Here is a 21,831-nt window from a genome sequence, read left to right as displayed (position 1 = left end):
CGCTATGCTGTGTAAAATCTGCCTTCGCCAGAAGCCAGGGCATTCGTATCAACACGGCGCAGGCTTCTGGGCAAGCGTAGATGGATATGTCAGTGGCCCTAATGCTTAATAGACAACTGTAATAAGTCATTCGAGCCATAATTTCCCTGTCTAGAGGCCTCGTGTTGAACATGACGTGACTGGATGCTCACTGCACGAAAGCGGTGCTATATTGAGCCACCATGTTTAACGTTGGAAGTAGTTAAATAAAGTTCTTGAAAAAAAAGAAAAAACATTGCTCAACCATAAGCTAACAGCACCCATGAGCACAGCGCACATTAACGCCAAACCCGTGGACATTTAGCAGAAAATTCAAATCTACTTGCTTTTTTTTTAACCCACAATTCCAGTAGAAGAACAAAACGGCAATTGGACCGACGCAACATTGGCGTCCATGTCAGGATTTATTATTGGAAATGAAACGAAGAAACTTTACAAGTCATTGAAGTCTTTCTGAGGAAAGAAAGAAGAATGGATTTTGTATTGAAAGAAGTGGGAGACGCACATTTTGGTGAGTCAAGCATTTGATTTCTTTTTTTCATTTTTAATATGTTTTCATCATTTTATTTTGTTGACATTTAATTAGTGGTAAAGACAAAAATGATGTTCTTATATTAAAGTGCGATTTGTAATTTAGCGAAGAATTGTTAAAGCTTGCCTGCTTTTGGTGCCATGCTCTGTCTGGGTTTTTCCTGTTGTGGCTTTATTTTGTGGAATTATTTTGCTTTTGGGTTCATGTTTTTTTTTTCCCTGGCGTCTTTCATTAGTGTAATTTGTGTCACCTGTCATGAATGTGTTCCAGCTCGAGTGTAGCACTAGTGTTTTGTGTCTCGTCCAGCTTCTGCGAGTAGTAAATCGTTTTTATTGAGCTCATCTCATATCCTGCCTCCCTGCATTTTGGATCCACCTTCCCATATTGTCACCGACATGCCGCACTGACATGACACTTGGTGGACTTTATAAAACTTTGCAGACCTAATTTTAAATTATAATAAATTATTTTAATTTCTGGCAGTATCACATATTATGATAAGTTTCAATTGCTGATGCGGGTTTATTTATGTTATGTAAATAGCCCGTGTAGCTTAGCAATGCTTATGTGTTGTTCTGAGGGGGCCGCCGAATCACTGAAGGCCTAAGTGTGAAATGCACGGATCACCACTGGGTAGCAATAAGATGAAATGGCATCGCAGCGATTCATTACACACCTATCTACAGACTCTACTGGCATTTAGCAACTTTTCCATACACAACAAGCCATTGCCCATTGTCAGCATGGTAAATTACGTTGTATAATTTCTCGTGAATTAACGACCTAGTGCGGTGGAAATATATTGATAATATGTGCTATATATGTGTGTTACTATGGATTAAACTGATTACTATGTATTGTAGGCGTTTGGTGACCTCTATTTTATCATTACTATTATTATTATTATTATTATAAAATACCGATGGGACAAAAAAAAATCCCAGGGTTTGTAACCTAATCTATGGAAGTAGAAATTTTTAAACATGTTTTCCAAATATCCAAGACTTATGAACAAGTAATATGTGCCATAAGTGTTATTTATTTATTTTGTCGAAATAAAAAAGAAGAATCTGGAGTGAAATTTTTAAATTAGTGTAGTGTGTTTATTTGAGCAATTCTTAACTTCACTCCTATGTTTGACTTGTTCCATCAATGTATCATTGGCATTGTGAGTAATTTACTTAATCTTGCTTGTATTTATTCTTACTAATGTGTGGTTAACTATTTTTACACGTGTCGTAAAATATGTACAATCAATAAAAGCCTTACAATAGCGACAGTTTTACTCTGGGGAACGTATTTTCAGTTTCACGTATGGAAATGCTGATAACAGAACTTTAATCAATTGCAAATGGACCAGCACCATGACACTGATTGTTTCGTAGTTAGTGGGGGTGTGATTGCAAACTTGAACAAACGTGTTTTTTAGCTGTGAAGTGCAATTTACTACTGAGGTGAAAAGAATAGAACCTGGTAAGAGCAACTGCATTAGCAAAGACATGGCTGGATGACAAAGAAGCTAATTATAATATATTCAAAGCACAAAACAAACATAATTCCCCAACGACTAAAACGATAACAATGCACATTGAAACACAGTTTGAGCAGTCCAGCTCAGAAGACTGTGGATAGCAGTCCTTTATTGTATCAATCACCAATTAATCACGATGTCAGTGAAGGATTTTTATATTTTTTGGTAGCTGATTACAGAAGTACGTGGTAAAGTGGTTTACTGCGGACATTTATATTATTTTGGTTTCCAGTTCTACTGTAAAATGCCATATTTGCTGAAGGATGGCAGCTTCCCAAAAACAAGAAGCCAAGGAAAAGATGTTTTTCACATTGTGGTTATGATCCCCCCTCGATTACCGCATCTGCCCGAACAGAGTTTACATTTGTTAAACACTTGCCTTTCTTTCACGTCATCACAGAGCTCCCTGCTGGCCATTAACGATACTGTCACTTACTGCGTGAACCATCCATCCACTTTTCCTACTAGTATTGGTCAATGATATAAAAACATAATTTTTCCCCATTCCAATATTATATTTGGAATTGTAATATTATATTTGGAATAACTAAGATATTAGATACAAATCTGAAACTTGATGGCAGTATGTTTTTTGTTAGTCAATTGTTTTTTGTAACTGGAATAATTTACATGAAGATATAGACTGGGAAAAAAAGTTTGGCTTTTGCCTAGGAAATATTTCATCAGGAACAAAGTGAGAGAGATTTTCGTTTACATATTTTTCATCTTCTTACTTCTATCTTTAACATCACTAGCAATCTTGGGAATTAGGCAATTAGGGAATTAGGAAATTTGAATTAGGCACTAATATGCATAATGAATACAATATTGAAAGCACTCTCACATGAGATCAAGTCTTTGGGTAGCCATCTTTGTGACCCCGTGCGCCGACCAATAGCAGACCAGCGTCTTTGAGACCCCAGCATTGCAGTGACGCATTGCAGTGGAGGCAGTTTGACGCCAACAGAAAATAAGAGCAATTACCTAAAAACGCCTCAAGAGGGAGCAAAAGGAACAAACACAACCAACCCCACAGGTCATTTTATGGGTTTGTTTTCTGCATTTGTAAACCTTTTGCTAATCTCTCTTAAATAATATACATAAAGTAAATCACCATTCCAAGTATAGAAATCAATAATCAACTGATCAGAAGTCTCCTAAAATAAATTCAGTTTTTAAAAAAACGACCCTCAATGAAGCTCTTATAGTTTGGTTTTGACAGGATAGCCAGTGAATCACATCCATTGGAAAAGTGCATGTTTTTGTGTGATCATGTTTTAAGTATTCTCATTTAGCGGCTGAACTCCAACCGCTGCTAAAATGCAGGTGCTTGGTCTGGTCAGTTAAGAAAGTGGAGAAACTTTTTGTGGGGGTGGGTTCTTGTGGAAAGAACAAAGCAGCTCGCTCACATACCTGTACACATAGGCAACAGCAAAAGGTTTATTGAACTTGATTTATTTCACACTTGAGGAGCAAGAACTCTAAAGACCCAAGTTTTTTGTATACAAACACTTAAACATTCCATAGTATGTCTCTTTTATGGGGTTACTAGAAGAATTACCACAAATATTAGTACACTAATCTTATCTGGAACTATTTACTACATACATGCATCATGCATACATCATAAATTACCTTAAATTATTAAGTCATTTCCAATAATTCAGATACAGTCATAAAAAGATGAGTTCCTCAATGTCTTTAAAAGGGGATGTCAAAGGTCTTTACATAATATTCTACAGTAGATGCAGCCCCAGTACTTTAACACGGTATTCAAAATAATACAGCATTCTATTCATGGACAAGAATCAAGCAGCAAAATTGACCCTTTATTTATTTGTTTTTCATTTTATTTTGTTTTTTATCTCAACTCGTGGCCATTTTACCACTTGCTGCCAACCATAAATGACCTCAACGTTGACAGAAAGCGTAAAATAGGGCCTCCTCTGACATAACTAAAAACAGGTTGATTGTGCTGCTTTCAAATTCGAAAAAAACAAAATTCATTTGAATGCCGTGTTTAGACAACATTTCCAACTTGACTTCCCCTTTAAATATCATTATTCAGTTTAACTGCAAGTGTGAATAAAAAAAAGAGTGAGAGGGAGTGGGAGTGAGTGAGAGAGAGAGAGAGAGAGAGGGAGAGTGAGAGAGAGCGAGAGAGAGAGAGAGAGAGAGAGAGAGGACAGACAGATAGATGGAAGGATGGACGGACAGAGAAAAAGAGAGAAAGATTTGGATGAAATGGAAGAAATAGAGTTGTGATGAATCATTTTTCAATCTGCTGTATGTATTTAGAGTGCTGTGATAAAACACTTTCCTCCTTGACTGTATTTTAATTATGAGAAAAAAAACTTTTTACGAGAAAGTAAATGTTATTTTATAGTATTTTATTGGTACCCCAGCTGCTAGCTGCGTTTTTTTTTTTTTTAGGACTTAAAAATGATTTTTACAGTGCACTGGGAAGGAAATTTGGAGCACTTTTCTTTGCAAACGTATTTCAATTCTGCCATATTGGAGGGGTTTCTAGCATTAATTGCCCGTTTAGGGTCAGACCACAGCATCTTTGGCAAAGCTGAGTTCAATTTCTCAGGCCACACCCAAACCTGATTGCGTGATTGTTGAGTTGATAAATCATTCAAATAAATGATATTAGAAAAAATGAAGTAGGCTCCAAAACACATCATGTTGAAAAAAATCCCACAAGAAATTAAAAAGAAAAAAGTGACTGAAATCTATCAGTCTGGACAAGGTTACAAAACTGTAGGTTTGTATTTTTTTTCCTCATTGGTTAATACAATTATCATTCAGAAAGTGCATTTCATATATCATTCTGTTATCTCAGTGTGATACAGTATTAATATTGGTTTGATGAAATGAAATATGCACACAAAAAAATCAGGAAAGGGGCAAATATTTTTTCACAGCACTGTATGAAGTCTATTGTCAAACATCTTCAGCTCTGTCCTTCCCTCTGTTCTTGCCATTCCTTTTCACGTTGGTTCTGTCTTTCCTGCTAGGAAAAAAAAAAAAAAATCAAAATACAGAATGCATCAGACTTCAAGAAAAGCCACAAGGGAAACCAGACGTTAGAGGCCTAAAGAGGGAGGGAACACTGGAAATCATTTATTGCTTCTGTGGTTCTGGTAGTTCAATTATAGTGATGGGAGATTTAACATGAAACCAGACCAGAGCAATTTAAAAACAGACCATAAGGAAAAGAGTTCATTGTAATAACGCTTACCTAGGCAGAAATAATGTTTCTGAGAAAAGTGCACATTTATGTGTCGTATACAGTATGTACAGTATATATAAGCTACATAGTTGACAATTACACCAGACACAAACAATCATTTTCAGATTTGAATATTATTGTATACTTTGATCTGATTTAGCAACAATGCCACGGGTTTCAGCATGGTGACTGGAGTAGCCAGACATTTTTATGTGTATATGTTCATGCACTCATGAGCATCCATTTTAATATATTATAAGTATCATTCCATACACCATAGAATAGACTAGACTAGACTAGACTAGACTAGACTAGACTAGAATAGAATAGAATAGAATAGAATAGAATAGAATATTATTGCGGTCGTATTGGGAACACTGCTACGATTGGTACATATTATTATTTTTTTTTATGAAATACATTTTAAAATTATTATTGAATGAAAACAATTGTTTCACGCAGTGCTGCTGTTATTTCTGGCCTGTTCTCGTTTTGTTGTTATACAGAGCGTCAATAGATGTGGGGAAAAAGCTGCCCCTCAGTCTGTTTGCCCAGCGTTTTTGAGCCCTATTGCGCCGAACAGACGGCAACGGTTTGAAAGCTTGATCACCATCATGATTTTAAGTGATGATAACACTTCACATAAGTAGAAGCTGGACCAAAATACTCATAAAACATGCAAGAAAACGTCATTCAGTAAAAAGCCACATTTTGCTGAGCTTAATTTTGTCATGATCTGTTTTTTGTTGTGGGGTTTGGGTTGTATAGTTTCAGTTATAGGTCCTCGGTGTTCCCCTCGTGTGCCATCACTAATTAACCTCACCTGTCGCCCGTGTGTTCCCTCCAGTAAGTTTCCCCGCCCATTGTTGTCCCCAGGTGTCTTGCGTCTTAATTAGTTCTGTTAGTACTTAAGCCCCAGTGTTTTGCCGCGTCCCTTGTCGGGTCATTGTTCGTCGTTCCCCCGCTGCCTCGTCTCACGCTCCTGGTACCGGTCACTCCCGTGCTGCCTCCCGTCCCTTGTTGTCCTTCGGTAGTTTCAGTTTAGCGATTTGGTTTGTAACTTGTATTTTTCGTTTCTTTCAACCCAGCCCTTTTTTGTCATTAAATCACCCCCACGTAAGCCTACCCCTGTCTGCCCTGCATTTTTTGTGTCCCGCCTGTTCCGCATCCCGCACTCCTCTAACCGGCATGCCACATCGTGACAAATTTAGCAGATAGTTCCATTTTCTTTGCGAATGTTTCTTTTGTACACTACCTTATAGCACACAGTCGAATGTCTGGTGAACGTTTGGTGGAGGTTTGCGACTTTGAATGAACTCTGATGAGAATGCAACATCCACTACCATTGCCGACACTCGCAAATGTTCGCTCCTCAGTGGAATCGTAGCTTTATGCCTGTTTCCATTCGTTATTATCTTTGAGAATAATGGGAGGAGAGGGGACTGCGCAATGAGATTACGTCATATGAGAGGGTCTCTCTGACAAAAGACAGGCGGCTGATCGAGTTTTGGTGGTTTGGAAAAGCTCATGTATAACAAATGTGTCATTATTCCCCGCATGCTGGGCACTCATGAAAAGGAGGCAGCAAAGAAGATGTTTATGTTATTTATACTGGCGGAGTTAAGATTATCCAGTAGTTGTCCATCTGGATTGTGATGCAGGTATGTACCCACGGGAATGTTTTTTCACTTTGTTCAAGAAAAATTTTGATTTCTTTGCCCACCCCCAAATTTACTTAACTTTTTTTGGGGGGGGTGACTACAATTAGGGGTGTAAGATCAATATGTAATATTAACAGCGGCCAGAGGCGGCGCTAAAAAACAAAGATCAACCCAAGCAAAGCATAAATGAATTGAACTAAATCAGTTCCAAAACATCATCGGGTACGGCCCATGACATTAATAGCAAATCTCTTTACCAAACTAAAGGCAAGAACACCCTGCATTTGAGCAACTCTGCAACGGGCAAGATGGGCAATGTTTTATTTGAGTGTTGATTTATAACTATTAGATAATGGGCACAACTATTGGACCATTCCTTCTGATCATCAAAAATAAATGATACAACACATCTACATCTGTTAAAGTCTAAAAATGACAGTAGCCACCGTTTTGATGTTGTATATTAATCTTTTGATATGCCACAGTAACATAATGTATCTAAATTTAAACAAAACTCTGGTTGGTGGTTTTTCTCTCAAGATTTTAGGTAAGATTAAAAAGAGATTAATTAGATCATTTAATAACAAATCAAAATTGCTCAATAAATTAATCCCTTGACAGTTCTAACTACAATATGTGAGTGTGACATAACATCCTTTTAAAACGTGTGGTGTGATTTCCAGTCTTGTCATTGTTTAGTCGCAAAACCTGTTTCTATGGCCAAGACTCCCATTTTCCTTTTCATCAATACAATCATAAATCCAGCTCTTGCCTGCATTTTTTTTCTTCAAATTTTAGACCTTTTGTCAAATATGCTGTTTTCCTGTTCGGTTTATTAATGTCGTTTTATCAAATTTCAAATAACAATAGGGGGATTGAGGCCCACCTACTGCCATGAAGAATACTGGAATGTGACAGCAGTTCAGTACAAAGAACTCATGACAGGAATGAATGAGACAAGTTTACATATATGAGGTAATCAGGTATATTGAGATGCAGGTGAGAATACGCACAGGTGAACACAAGTCAGGTATAAACACACATTCACATGTGCTTGTAGTGCGTCTTTGACACCAGTAGCAAAATTTGCAAAAAACTCCACAAATGAGTTCTATAGTGTGCACAGTCCTCTTTAGATTACCTCACAGATGATCAAATAAATGGGTTTCGGTCTTGACTCTGACTAAAAACATTAGTCTCCTTTTGTTGAATTTACATTTTGAGTCATTTTTATGCTGAAAGATGGCCTTCCTTTTCATAGTTGGCTTTCTGACAGAATTCTGAAGGTGTTGTGCTACATCTGATTGTTATTCCAAACTGGTCATATTTCCTTCTATGACTAAGGCCCCTCTCATAGCTGAAGAAAAACACCCCAAAGCATGATGCTGCCACCATCTGGCTTCAGTGTCGGTATGCTGTTCTTTTGCTGATGAGCACAGGTGTATCTGCATAATTATTTTTAGATTTTGGATTCAGGCAATCTAAAAGGGGTATTCCCAATGGGTGTTTGGCCTCTCCCTTAAAGAGAAGGATGAGAAGCTTGGCCAAACAGGAGAATCTATGTTATTTACATTCTAAGATAATCATAACACCTGGGCATTTCCCCAAAAATGTAATTCAGAATTTTGTGATCACAAAAATGAAACAATACATCAAAGCAGCACTGACGACTGGAAAGCATTTATTAGTTTCAAACTAACTAGTGTTGGGCAAGTTACTTCAAAACTGTAATGTATTACTTATTACTGCCATTTCAAAGTATTTAGTTACGTTACAATTTTGCCGTATTTGAAATGTAAGGCATTACAATACTATTGCACTACTTTTATATTACTCTCATAACTGGAAATATGGATTTGCCAATCTAAATGTAGCTCATTATGCTCATCAAACATCCAGTGGAATGTTGGCTTTAAGCCTAAAAACAGTACAAATCATTTGTCTCGTAAACCTTTAAAGACGAGGTACAATTTATTTTTTTGTATTCTAATCCCTTTATTACTTAGTTTGACAGCACAGTGATGCATTGTTGCTTTAGGCAGAGATGGTTCCACAATTTCATTTCATACAGTATTCAAATTGTCACTGACAAGGTTTTGAAAGGCTGTAGTAGATACTAATAACAGGAAGTAACCATTTTGCCATGGATTTTTCTTCTACTCTCACAGTGTTTAGGGTGAATTTTGGGGAAAAAACACAACTGTTAGGTTGAAAATGCATTGTAATGCATTGCGCTTCTCTCATTTGTACTGAGTAAAATATTACTATGTTTTGTCTGTAATGCATTACATTACCACGTTACAGCAAAAGGTAATGCAATTCAGTAATGACATTCCCTTTGTAATGCATTACTCCCAACACTGGCTGAAACATATATTTAGTCAAAGTATCAGATTATGTGCTTTGACTCATTTGACAGCTTGCATTTACGCCAAGCCAAAACTTGCTTGAATATTTAGGTAAACTGTCATGTTCAGCAGCTGGACCTCAACTGTGGTTACAATGGTTTGCTTTCCTTTTCAAAACAGTCTTATTGTGACTAAAAACACTGTGGGTGCAACAAGTACGGTAATAACCAGAGCAACAGTACATTGAGGTGAAATAGGAGGCATTTACAAAATTATTTCATACTATGTATCTTATCTATCATGGCTCTAGTTGTATCAAAAGCACAGTTCACCAAACCTCTCATCTAAACTGACAAGAAACAATTCGTCATAAAAGATATAAAGTATGTTTGTGTTTGCATTGGTGTGGCAACCATTTGAATGGCATTTGAAAAATATATTTACTGTTCTCAGTTAATATTGTGTACAGTATATTAATTCCATGCAGCATCAGCAAATTACGTCAGAAGTAGGATACGTCCTCAGAGGAAAGATTTTATACTACCACCTAAAATAGTACACAACGGACTAACACTGTGTGCCACATTTTTGGAAATAACATTTGCTTCACACATTTGTAATGTGAAAAGTATTTTTCAAGCCAGTCCACTTTGACCAGCATAACATAAGACACAAAGTCGCAATTTTCCAGGCAATGTGTCTGTCTCAGAGCCTCCTACCTCCCGCTTAAACAAACTCTTGACTTTACAGGTGCATTTGTGCTGGTGCAACCAGATCAGCGTCCACTTACTCTATAAACAACAGTCCTCTGTTTTCCTTTCCTATCCCTCACACAGTGTTTCCATGGTTTTGCCTCCCCACAAAAAAAAAAAAACCTCCCCTTCCTCTCTTCTCACTAAACACTTCAATTTAGGTCATTCCACATCATTGTTTTCTCCCATAGAGATTGATCCATAACATATTTCTAGATTTTAAGTTTATAAGAACTAGGCAAGGAATTTTAGTCTTGTTGTTTATGATATACAAGTACTTGTATAAACAGCCACCCCAATATTCCTACCGCAATGCTTATGAGCTACTGTGCATTCAAAATCTCTTCCTATACTCCAAGGACTGTATATAGGCTAGTGCCAGATTAGTAAGTGAAGTGGGCTAGATCTTTTGGGACTCGATCCATTATAACAGAGGATTGAATAGCTCAGGGACAAGACCCCAACATTTATTAACAGATTATTCGGTATTTTCAGCAAAGGGAAAGAATGATGTGATGTCACAGAGAAACTTTTAACGGGCCAAGATAAATGTTACCTTCCAGGTTTGTTTCTGTATGTCTTATTTTTTGAGTTGGCAGTCGAGTAGATAATCACTGGAAAGCTGCCCTAACTGTCCGATCGCTCAGTGGTTGGGTTGGACGAAAATTGTCCCCCAACATCCCATCATTCCCCTCTGGCAGCTCCGCTCCTTTAATATGTGAACGTAGCCTCCGAAACTCTTCAATCTGCAGAGACAAAAAAAGGAAAATTACATGTGTGGCCAAACTAAATTGTAGGTTCTTTGTAGCTTCCATCCTCAAGAATAAAGAGTTGGCTCAGTGTAACGTTTCATATAAAACACATCCAATAACATAGTAACATTATGTTATGCTTGAAATCATGCCCACACTTGTTTAATAAGTAAGCTAGTAGTGACTGATGATGCAGTGCATGTGAATAAGAAATCCTTGCATGGACTGAAATGTTTGCGACCAGAATATGAATGTAAATGAGCAAGATTTAAAATTGAATCTCTAATAATTGTACCGATAAATGGAATTTGAATTTGAATTAAATACCGGTAATTGAACTTGTATTGTTTATATTGAATGATTACAGTGAATTTGAATTCATTTGTTTGTAATTTAATCCCCATAAATTTGATAAAAATTTGATACAAATACAAATTCATTTTATTTCCCCATACAGATTCAGTTTGGTTGACCTTTCATGTTCAGTTTTACAAATATAAATGTTCTCCACAAAAAATTATCTGGGTACTTTAGGAATTGACTGAAGATACACAGATCTCCTCTGCAGTCAGTAATCAACCTTCCTTTTTGAGCATGAGAAAAAACAAACAAACAAAAAAGAAACATAAGCAGCTTTACACCTTTATAGCATTTTTGGGGGTGGGGTTAACTTTTGCAGTGTAAGTCATTAGTCAGTGTAGTGTTTTCCTTCAATTTCAAGAAAGGGCAGTGTATTGTTAGCAACATATCACAATGAAACCCGAAATGTGTATTGAAACAAAGAATTGCCACCTATTGACAGAAGGAGGTGTCAACATTCTGGCCTATGTAAGTAGATAACACTGTTTATTTGACTTCACAAAGCTGAATATGACCTTCCACTCTCAAAATATTTGCAGTACATCTAGGATCTCCTCAGGCTGTTGTCAGTACTTAGTGTTTATGTACAAAAGTAAGCGAAGCTGTGGGAAAATAAGTGGAACCATGCAGACTGCTCAGCACACTGACTTAATGATGAGCATGGGAATGGAATGTGATCATCTGAAGACAGCAGGCATTTCATACCTACAGAAACTGAAGATTATGGCAATACTTCAGCAATGTATTTGTTTGCATTACTTGAATAAAATTAATTGAACTGAGAAAATCTGAAACGTGAAGCAGAAAATGCTCACATTAATCTGTCAACAGTGACACTGGCAAAAAAATAAATAAATCTGACAACATGTTTTTTACTTGTACTGTATTGCATCACAGTAAAAAAAAATAAGCAAACACGTTTGGTTTACAGGTGGGTTTATGGCCTGTACAAGTTTCGTTGGCATCTATAGCAACTGTTATATGTGAAGTGTATGTGTACACACAAACACAGATACACTAATGCACACACACGCACACTCGCTCACATTTTGCTATTGTGAACACACAGTTTAGACCAAAATAGGAGACTGGTGTCTTGTATATGCTATTTAAAACAGCTTAAACAAATGCAATTTTTTTATTTTGTTTTTTCTATTCCATGGCACCAGAATGGCTCTGTACATATGCTCTAATTCCAGTGAACGTAAGTTTCTCGTTGTTTGTAAAAGACTAAAATCTCTTATCAATGAGCAATTAAATGCATTGGTACAATTTTAAAGAAATGTAAAAATGTATAACACTCAAATGTTTACCTGTAATTGTGATATAGTGAGAGGATAGCGGTATAGAATCCAAATCACATTTTCACTACAAGGTGGTGTTGTCAAAGATCCTTTATACACCCAGTAGTCTCTCAATAATGGATCTGAGGGCATATTTCAAAATCAACAGTCATGTAAATGTCATAATAAAAGTCATCGCAGGTGGACAAAAATGACGATACCGATAAAGATGTATATTTAGATATGTAATATAATATAAACTCTCAAAAAATCACACATTGTTTGTGAATTTATCTTACCAGGCAGCAAAGTGTTTGGGTTAAAGCAAGGTATTATCTTGCTCTTTCCCTAATGGAAAAACACAGCAAATCCCAAATCATCATCACAAAACAATACGCCTCCTTTTTTTCAAATAAAATAAAATTCATGGTTTGGAGCACCGATAAGTAATTAAGGTTTTGTCATTGTTTTTTTTATCAGTTCCAACATAGCATCTCATCTGACCTTTTCTGTATCACCCTCACCTTGTACTGCAGGTCCTGTAGAACCTCTGTGATGGCTTTCAGACCCAGATGTTCTTTACCAATCTGCTGGCACATTTAGATTTGAGAGGTCAACAGAGGAACACTGTTATCTTTGAGAGACGATTGTGATTGTAAAATGATTCCAGCTAATCAGAAGTGAAAACATATTCCCTTCCTTAGGTAAGCAATCATCCACAATTGAAGGAAGGAAAAAAGAAGATTTTTTTTTTTTTGGGGGGGGGGGGGGGGGGCATAGTTAGAACGTGTGTCATAATGATGTGTTTGTAGAACAGTTCATATATATAATAATGCAGAATGTGGGAAAACTGTTTAAAAATGCTCTGGCAAAAAGGGAATGTTAGAAGATAAACTCACCTAAAATCATATTATTTGGCAGTAAAACAAAAGAAAATGTGATGTGTAATTACACCTCAGAAAATATGATGATGACAATAGAACCAAATTTGGACCTTGTTGCACGAGTAGTACACGTGCCTTTGTCTTGTGTTCACAGAACACAAAAGCAATAAAAGTCAGCCAGGATATTAAATGAAGTGGAAAGGACCTGTATTGGCACAGGTACACAACAGTCATCTGTCTATTAGTGATGTGACGTACATGGATGAATCGAGTCATTTGATTTGATTGATGTGACTGCTTTTGTCAAAATATTTAAGATGCATTGCTAGTCAATGTGGATAAAATGATATATATGTTTATATTCAGTAATGTTCTGAAGAGTATGCATCAGTAGAGATGCATCAGTAAAAATTCACTTTTTTTTTTTTTTTATTGTCAGTCCGCCATTTTTTCAAGCCGAAAATTGCAATCGTCTGTCTGTCACTCTGGCAGCCAATCATCGCTCCGTCCTTTACTACCATCACCTTCACCCACCCAAAAAAATTAAACCTCTGTCCTCTAAAAAATGAAAATATTTAATGATTTACAAAATGAAAGATTGAAAATTTTAACCTCTAAAAAACACTATTAAACTGTACTTTCTACAGCTTGGTCTCAAACAAAAAGCAAAAATTAAACTTTATAATCTTTACCCGAATCACCCAAAATAAGTAGATGAGCTTTAGACAAAAAACTAATCACACACAACAATGCCTAGTGCATGTTCCCTCAAATAGGCCGCAAGGAGTAATCATGTCCACTGGGGCGCAATAATGCACCATCGTGATTGAGGCTCACTTATCTCTTTGAAGTCATTTTTTAGAAAAGGTAACATAAAGCAAAATTCACGTGTGATATTTAAAAAATGTTTCCGTCATTCGGGGATCTGTTAGTAAACATTGGTCCGTCGGTGACAGTCTATAAAACAAACTGCCCACAACTGATTACCACGGTGTTTATTTCATGAGTAAAACATTGAGGTTTTAAAATAAACTAAAAAAATAATTAAAAGAATGGTTCATGAATGAATGTCTCCCTGTAAAGAGCAAAAGGTTCCATCAATACTGTCCATGGCTGCATGTTTGCTCATATTTCTGCCTCGTCTCATCGTGGTAAAGCTTGAATGCTTAAGTATTTAATTTTTAGAAATGAATGGACAGTGTTGTGAATGACTTTCATATTTTGCTCACCTGCACAAAAAGAGCAATGATGAGAACTCCATTTTTCTTCCCCATAGCATCCTCTAGAGAGTTGAACAGTGTGCTATTCCAGTGAATCAAATGGAGCTACAAAGAGAAACAATAGACCACATGCTGAATTTGAAAGGTCATTGTCGCCACTTGTCAGCAGGTGTGTAGAGCAGTAGTGACTGGATGCATTGGATGCCATCAGCTGGTGATGACTGAAGACTCTTAAAGATATTCTAGAAGGCGAACACGGGTGTTAAACCTTGTCATGTGAGAGTCAGACTATATGTCCAATTTTAAATTAATCACGTGAATATGTAATTAAATAGATGGAGTGATATACAGTATTGTTCATTTGTGTTGCATCACATTTCTCTACTATGTTAAACTGAACATTCTACATGGTTCAGTTTATGTTTGGAACACTAGCATCTCTAACATTGGACTAAAAGTTGCCAATTTCCACCATGTACAACTCCATGAGTACAGTCTTTCCAAAATACTATGGTATTTATGATTTTCAGATTTACCTTTATCTGGCAGTACTTTTGTCAGCTAAAGTCACTCTATAGGTAATAAGGTACGTGAACCACAATGTTTAAAGTTTGGTTAAGATTAAGGCTTCAATTAACGATTATCTCAATAATCAGTTGATCTGTTGAGCTGGGATAGACTCCAACATGTCTGTGATCCTTGTGAGGATAACGGGCCCAGAAAACCGATGGATGGATGGATGGATGAATGGATGGATGGATGGATGGATGGATGGATGGATGGATAGATGGATGGATGGATGGATAATGCAGAAAACATTAATTGAATATGATTCACTTTTGTATGGTTTACGTTTGTATTACTCTGGCAAAGATGTTGGCCATTGTCTTACAAAGTAACCTTAAATGTTTTATTATGATTCAAATCATAGAAATTAAATTTTCACAAAGAAATTACATTTTCAACATAACAGGTATCTAAATAATTACCATAATTCTCCAAATATAAGACACACTTTTTTCCCAAAAATGAAGGTCAAAAGCATGGGTGCGGCCTATAAATTGTAACTTAAAGATTAATTCCACACCACTTGAGGGAGATTGATCTGTCAGCCACATACGCCGAGTTTTGACGCACAGATGTGCATATTTCTACTGGCCGCATTTTACTTACGATAATCACCATAACGGGACGAGCTAGAGGGTGTGTGCCATTTGGCTGATAGCAGCCAGTTCCTGTTGCAGCTAACAGCGATTCATGTTAGCTGAGGTTGTCAGGACATTATTTATTAGTAAAAGAAGCGAGCAGGCTGAACTACTGTTCATGTCCATCCTTGTTCACACTCAAGAATATAACTAAAATGGAGAGGAACAGGTAATGGTTATGATGTCTCAAACTGATTTATTGAAGAGTGGCAAGGTATAGAGCTTTATGCACCATTTAGAAAACACGGAAAAGTACTGTATTCCATTTGACTCGTTGTACACCCATGCACATTATTGGTTTAATTGTGGTCTTTTGGCATATACACAGTTAATAAACTTGGTGGAACATGGATGGTGTACAATTTCAGATATTTATGGCAAAATGAACTCCAGCTGCGTCGCGAGGAAAAAGAAAAAACAACTGCTAAGAACACAATTAATTTTACACTGCCACTGTGGTCAAGCTGAAACACACTTAACCAGCAACAAATATATAACTTACAGATATGAACACAAGAAAATATGAGGAATTTACAAGGACAGATTCATTCTGTTTTGCTATAGTTTTAAAATTGTTGCCAAAGTGTTTGTGCGTCCTATACTGGGTAGCAAAGAAAATACTCGAATTTGACCTCAAAATTAAAGGTGCATCCTCTACACAGGTGTGTCTTATATTTGGGGAATTACAGTCATTTATTACCAAACATCATTATCGCTTAATGTATTAATACTTTATTTTAAATTCTCATTGCAACTCCAGTTATGATAGAATCAGACAACTGCACATTTGGCTCTAAAATTTAAAATGTCAGACTTTAAAGTAGTAACCTAAGGCCTTTCACTGAATAGTCTATTAACTGTTTACATAAGGGAAGAACAACTGTTAAAACTCACAGTAATGGTGCCCTTCTGTAAAATAACTCAGTGCTTTCATTGTTTCCATCTCACACAGTAGTTTGGGTTTCTACTCTTACAATAAGCCTTCTCTCCGCCATGCCAGCTATTACTCGATGGAAAGTGATTTCTTTAAGGATTTTACAAATGGCGGTGCTGTCAGGACACCTAACAGCAGGCGACTCGATTAAAACACCTGGCACTCCATCAGAGTGTTCCTGATTTTGTGATGCTTGTATGTGTCTGTTTGTGTACCTCCATCGGGAAAGCCTTGAAGTTAACCGTGTGCTCTGATCCTCTCTGATTCTCTTTGCCCCAGTGAAATCGAACTTCATGAAGTTCATACTCATGATCGCTAGGTAACGGACCACCACTGACCACTAAACACAGTACAGTGATTTGTGAGGATACACATACCAGGAACGAAAACTTGAAGATAGTTTTAGCGTGTGTTTGCTGGTGCATTCATCCATACCTGACTTTGACTTGAGAAGGATGCGTACGGTGTGTCCATCATTTAGGACCTCACAGTCACGACACACCACATAGTTTGGTGACAGGCGAACATCCAGGAGGGATGGGTCATATTGAGCCTCCCTGGAGTTCAAGTTAATGGGAGACTGGTACTCACCATTAGCTGCTGGGTAAAGGAGGCCCCACTCTACACCTACATGAAGTAAAGGCATGTACAAAAACATTTAGTCGATATGATAAGATGCATAAGAACAGTGGGCAAGTCATGTCACTGATTTGACCAGGATGTACTATCAGCTGTGGTCAAGCCCTTTTACATTTTTATGGTTTATTAAGAGAAACTGCATCCATTGTTTTCAAGCAGGCTTAGAAAAGCTAGGGAAATCTATTTTTTGACACACATCACAAATAGCTTGCCAGTTTGGTGGAAATGTGAAACGGCGGTGTTTATCGCAGATGTGGCTGACATTCATCTCCCCTTCAATGGGTGTCACATGACTCTGAAAACCGGTTGTTGATCATATGAAATAACCAACCGTATGTGGCTATGTTGAGGTGATTGAGAAATTAGCTACAGTTTGACTACAAACTCCACAAACTCTACTTGCCGAGGTTAAGCAGGTTGTCTTCTCCAAACTACTTTGTCTAAAAAACATACTGCATAAACCAGTGATAGCGAATTTCAATTCCTCTGTTTAAAAAAAATAATGTATACCAGGGGTAGGCAACTCCAGTTCATCGAGAGCATATCCTGTCTGTTTTCAATGTCTCCTTTTGCAACACACATGATACAAATGACGAAGACATCAACAAGTTCTGTGGGAACTTGATAAGAATCCTGAACATTTGAATCAGTTGTGTTGCAAGAGGGAGAGATCGAGAACAGGCAGTATACGGCTACTGAAGAACCAAAAATGACAGTAGTCAAAAAAACCAAAAAAAAACAAGGGTACACAGGTTTATACTGATGTATATGGAGGGCATGCACCATATATTCCATGCCAGGTATGCCAGGTACTATATATGCATGTGTATGAAGATATATAGTACGACTGCTGTATACTGTGACACTGTACACATTGGATCATTTTGTAAGGGTCCAGATTTCCCATGCAAAAGCGAGAATGCCCCACACCATGCTTTTTAGCTGCAACCACAGCAGAGGCAGACACAGTGAGTGAATGTGACGAGTGAGGGGGGGGCCTTCACATTCCCTCTTTCCTCAGCAACTAAGCTCTTGACAACAACTTATTCAATGCTAGAACAATTTCTGAAAAGCTATTTAAAAGGCTGCAAAAAAATCTTTGTTTGGGCCTCTGTTGGGCAAGCACAGTAACGGTTCCTTCCATGTCTAATGTTGGCATAACATTCTTCTTTCATTTCTAGTGTGGAAATTGTATTATTTTGATAAACTATTAACAAAATTTTGGATTGGAGATGTGCAGAAACACAATAGAGAATATTGCAGTTGACCTTATTTTTGCAATGGGTTGCGATGTGTTTAGAATAATGGCTGAGCATAGAACTATTGCAAAGAAAATGTTTTACTTGATAGCTCCTTTAACATGAGTTTAAATATGATTTCATTCCAAACACATCCACTTAACAATTCATAAGACAGTGAGCAATTTTCAAGAACCACATTATTGGAGGTGTTTATTTTTACTTTTTTAAATATTTTTGAACAAATGTATTTATGTAGCTCTGAGGTTATGATAATGTCAGAAAACCCTAGTGTTTGAAGAGGGGCGTGTAGACATTTTAAATCCACTGCATCTCCCTGAAGGCTTTGTTTTGTTTGCCTTTAAATCTAGCAGTTTGTTAAGGAAAATATACAAACAAGCATTGCAGGAAATAAACTTAATAGCTGCCGAAGGGCTTGGCCTGTAATATGATACACTCATAGGAATAAAATAATGAGAATTTTTTTTAAGCGCAAAATATACACTGGACTACAGGTGTCAAACTCAAGGCCCGGGGCCAGATCTGGCTTGCCACATCATTGCTTTTTGCCCACAAAATGCTAATTCTGACTTTGTTTCTGGCTAAAAATTTTCAAGGTCTTTGACTTTTACATTTTTGTTTTTTTAATCAATAAGCATTTTTGTTTTCTTTTTTTTTTTTTTTGGGGGGGGGGGGGGGGGGTTAACAGTTTTGAGTGGTTTTACCCGATTTTGAACATCTATTGTCGGCCACTGATTTCAAAACTAGGTAAGTGCGTGATGAAAACATTTAAAATGTATTTGATTTCACAGTCATTCCGGCCCTCCGACGGAAACTATAACTACAATGTGGCCCATGATAAAAATGAGTTTGACACCCCTGCGCTAGACCTTTAAAATTGTGCAATAGTAATGGATGAGAAACATTGTAAAAATCTAAATCGAGTCCATTTGTATTAGTGGTACACCCATGCATATTATTGGTTTAAAAATACTATGGAAATCATATATCTGTGTTGCATCATATGTTAATAATGAGTGGTGAATTAACTGTACTTACAGCAAGAATTTTACACATTAAGCAAACAGCACAATCCTCAGTAAATGTTGGAAGCAGAGGGACAGAGTGAGACAAACAAAAATTAATTCATTTTTATCAACGCAATAGATAACGAGGACATTTTACAGTATTAGGCAGAATAAATTAATATGTTCAAAAGAGAGGAAAGCAATAGATAAATGGTATTGCTTTGTAAAAGAAATGTATAATTTTGAATAGTCATATCATCCCTTCACATGATGAACAGCCTACCTTCCTCATAGCCCCAGTCCAGCTCATCTTTCCTTGGATTATCATTCGATTCTTCATTCACTTTGTCGGCCATGCTGTTTGGAAGTCTGCTGACTCCGGATTGAAAAGTCTGTCCTTCCAGTTCACTCCCTGTCACACACACTGTTCACTTGGACACAAAGTGTAGCCTCAGTGGTTGTTGATGGAATCTCAGCTTGCCCTTTTACAGCCTGCTTCGTTTTAATCTAGAATGTAATTGTTTTCTCTCTTCTTTTCCTTTAAAGTACCTACACACTTTGTTGTTGTACTTTACCAAGTTTCTGTCTAATGTATACAGAGCTGTCGTTCTCTGCATTTTTCTTAACTCTGGACGCTCCTCCCCCGTGTTGCTCTACTGTCATTCCCCTCACCCTTCCTCCTTTCTGTCTTTCTCTGCAGGTGCACACACTCACTTTGGCTTCCCTCCAACAGATATTTCATTCCCTTCACGACTTGCTTTCTTTATGGAACTGTTAACTACATAACAAAACTGTATGCCATTCACAATGTAATGTCTGTTTTCATTACTATTACTAATGTTTTCTGTACACGTACGGGTATGTGTGTGTGTGTGGGGGGGGGGGGGGGGGGTGTTGGGAAGCTGGTAGGAAGGTCAGGCTGGTATGTTTCTCTTGGAGGCCAAAGACAGACACTCCCTTGGGCAAAAAGACAGCATGGCTGAGAAAACAGAAAAGCAAGTAAAAGAAAGCACAAGGCCAAATTGTTGTCTATCACTGATGCTTTTTTGGTGTCAGAACAGATTACATTTCCCAAACAAACCATGTCATTAAGCTATTTTACTTTAGAATCAAATAGGCCAACTTGAGAAAAGTACTTTGCTTGTAGACGTTTTGTTGCGATCATTTATTTTCCATTTTTTTTGGTCCACATCTTCCAGGACACTGATGTTAATTGCCCTAGATTCCTTATTAAGAATCTGTCTTTGAAAGGTAGGTGAAATCCCTTGTTTCCAACTCACGAGTGAAGAGCAGACAAGTCAGTGTCGGTCTGATAGACATCTGATTTTACTTAGAGTCATGAAAGCAGTTACATAACTTTGCAAATCATCCGTCCATTTACTATACCAATCCTCCACAGTAGGGTCATGTGTGAGCTGCAGTCTATGCGAGCTGATATTGAGAGAGAGGTACACTCTACACATTTTGCCAGCCAATCACAGGCCACATACTGCATCGACAAACAACCCTTTTCCAATTTAAAGATTTCAATGAGCCACAGTTGATGTTTGAACGCATACCCTTTAAACTGACAGACCCACTTTTGAGAACATATGGATCAAAAATTACCTGTGACAAAGAGAAATGTACGGTAATTATGTATTTGTGAAAACAAAGATGATGACATTGGTAGATTTTATTTCAAAAACATCATCAGTCTGGACACTGTTTCATTTATTAACATCCTATTTTCAAATATTTTTGAATTGTAAATATTATGCTTATTAACTATTATACCCGAGTTGATTGAATATAAGGAAAACATTCTATGCAAATTGAGATTGCTCAACAAATCCATCCAAAAAGCACAGACAGACTGAAGTATTTGGTCATGTGAGCAATGATGTGCAACAGAAATGCAAATAGGAGGAAGAAAGTTAGATATTATAAATTTTGGACTAGCAGCAGCTATTTTTTTTCCTCTTGCGTATAACCCAGTTCACCTTATCTGCAGTTTTTCTTTTTATTATCCACCAGAGGGTAATCTCCCAGTAAACAAAGGACGACAGAAGAAGACACTATCAAAGTTTGATTTTGACCTGCTATTTTACTTGCCACGAGGGGACACTCTCCACTAGTAAATGCAAACAGTGAATGTGACTGTTGTTTTGGTGCAGTATTCTAACAATCCAAGTATGTCTGTATTATATT

The 21,831-nt window shown here is 37.1% G+C and overlaps 1 protein-coding gene across 4 annotated transcripts; it reads right to left on the bottom strand.

Annotated features, from left to right (window-relative positions):
- Positions 1–3,507: 3,507 nt before the first annotated feature.
- ca8 (carbonic anhydrase 8 (inactive)) lies at positions 3,508–20,305 on the bottom strand. Of its 4 annotated transcripts, none has more exons than XM_088430243.1 (9): positions 19,925–20,305; positions 17,172–17,357; positions 16,952–17,076; positions 14,607–14,702; positions 13,018–13,083; positions 12,793–12,841; positions 12,524–12,636; positions 10,655–10,844; positions 3,508–5,118 (listed from the first exon to the last, which is right to left on the bottom strand). In XM_088430243.1, exons 1-8 carry the CDS (start codon positions 19,995–19,997, stop codon positions 10,710–10,712), a joined length of 843 nt encoding a protein of 280 aa, XP_088286369.1. In that variant the 5' UTR covers positions 19,998–20,305; the 3' UTR covers positions 3,508–5,118; positions 10,655–10,709. The 4 variants fall into 4 exon arrangements, with proteins under 4 accessions (XP_088286369.1, XP_088286366.1, XP_088286367.1 ...); XM_088430240.1 differs by having other exon boundaries at positions 17,172–17,363; positions 19,925–20,301; XM_088430241.1 differs by having other exon boundaries at positions 3,508–5,115; positions 17,172–17,363; positions 19,925–20,301.
- Between the last annotated feature and the right edge of the window lie 1,526 nt (positions 20,306–21,831).

This window comes from Hippichthys cyanospilos, chromosome 12 (genome assembly GCF_059441005.1).
Source record: "Hippichthys cyanospilos isolate Australia breed blue-spotted pipefish chromosome 12, RoL_Hcya_1.0, whole genome shotgun sequence".
Taxonomy (NCBI): Eukaryota; Metazoa; Chordata; class Actinopteri; order Syngnathiformes; family Syngnathidae; genus Hippichthys; species Hippichthys cyanospilos.
Note: the sequence above shows the minus strand (reverse complement) of the source record. Positions and strands in the feature narration are given on the sequence as shown.

Excerpts from the sequence above, each read along its gene's own strand:
- ca8 (XM_088430240.1), bottom strand. The coding sequence starts at position 19,997 with ATGGCCGACAAAGTGAATGAAGAATCGAATGATAATCCAAGGAAAGAT. Across the intron at positions 14,703-16,951 it reads TCAAGGCTTTCCCGATGGAG|CTCCATTTGATTCACTGGAA; the intron begins GTACACAAACAG and ends TTCTCTTTGTAG. Across the intron at positions 12,637-12,792 it reads CCCAAACACTTTGCTGCCTG|ATCCATTATTGAGAGACTAC; the intron begins GTAAGATAAATT and ends ATATGCCCTCAG.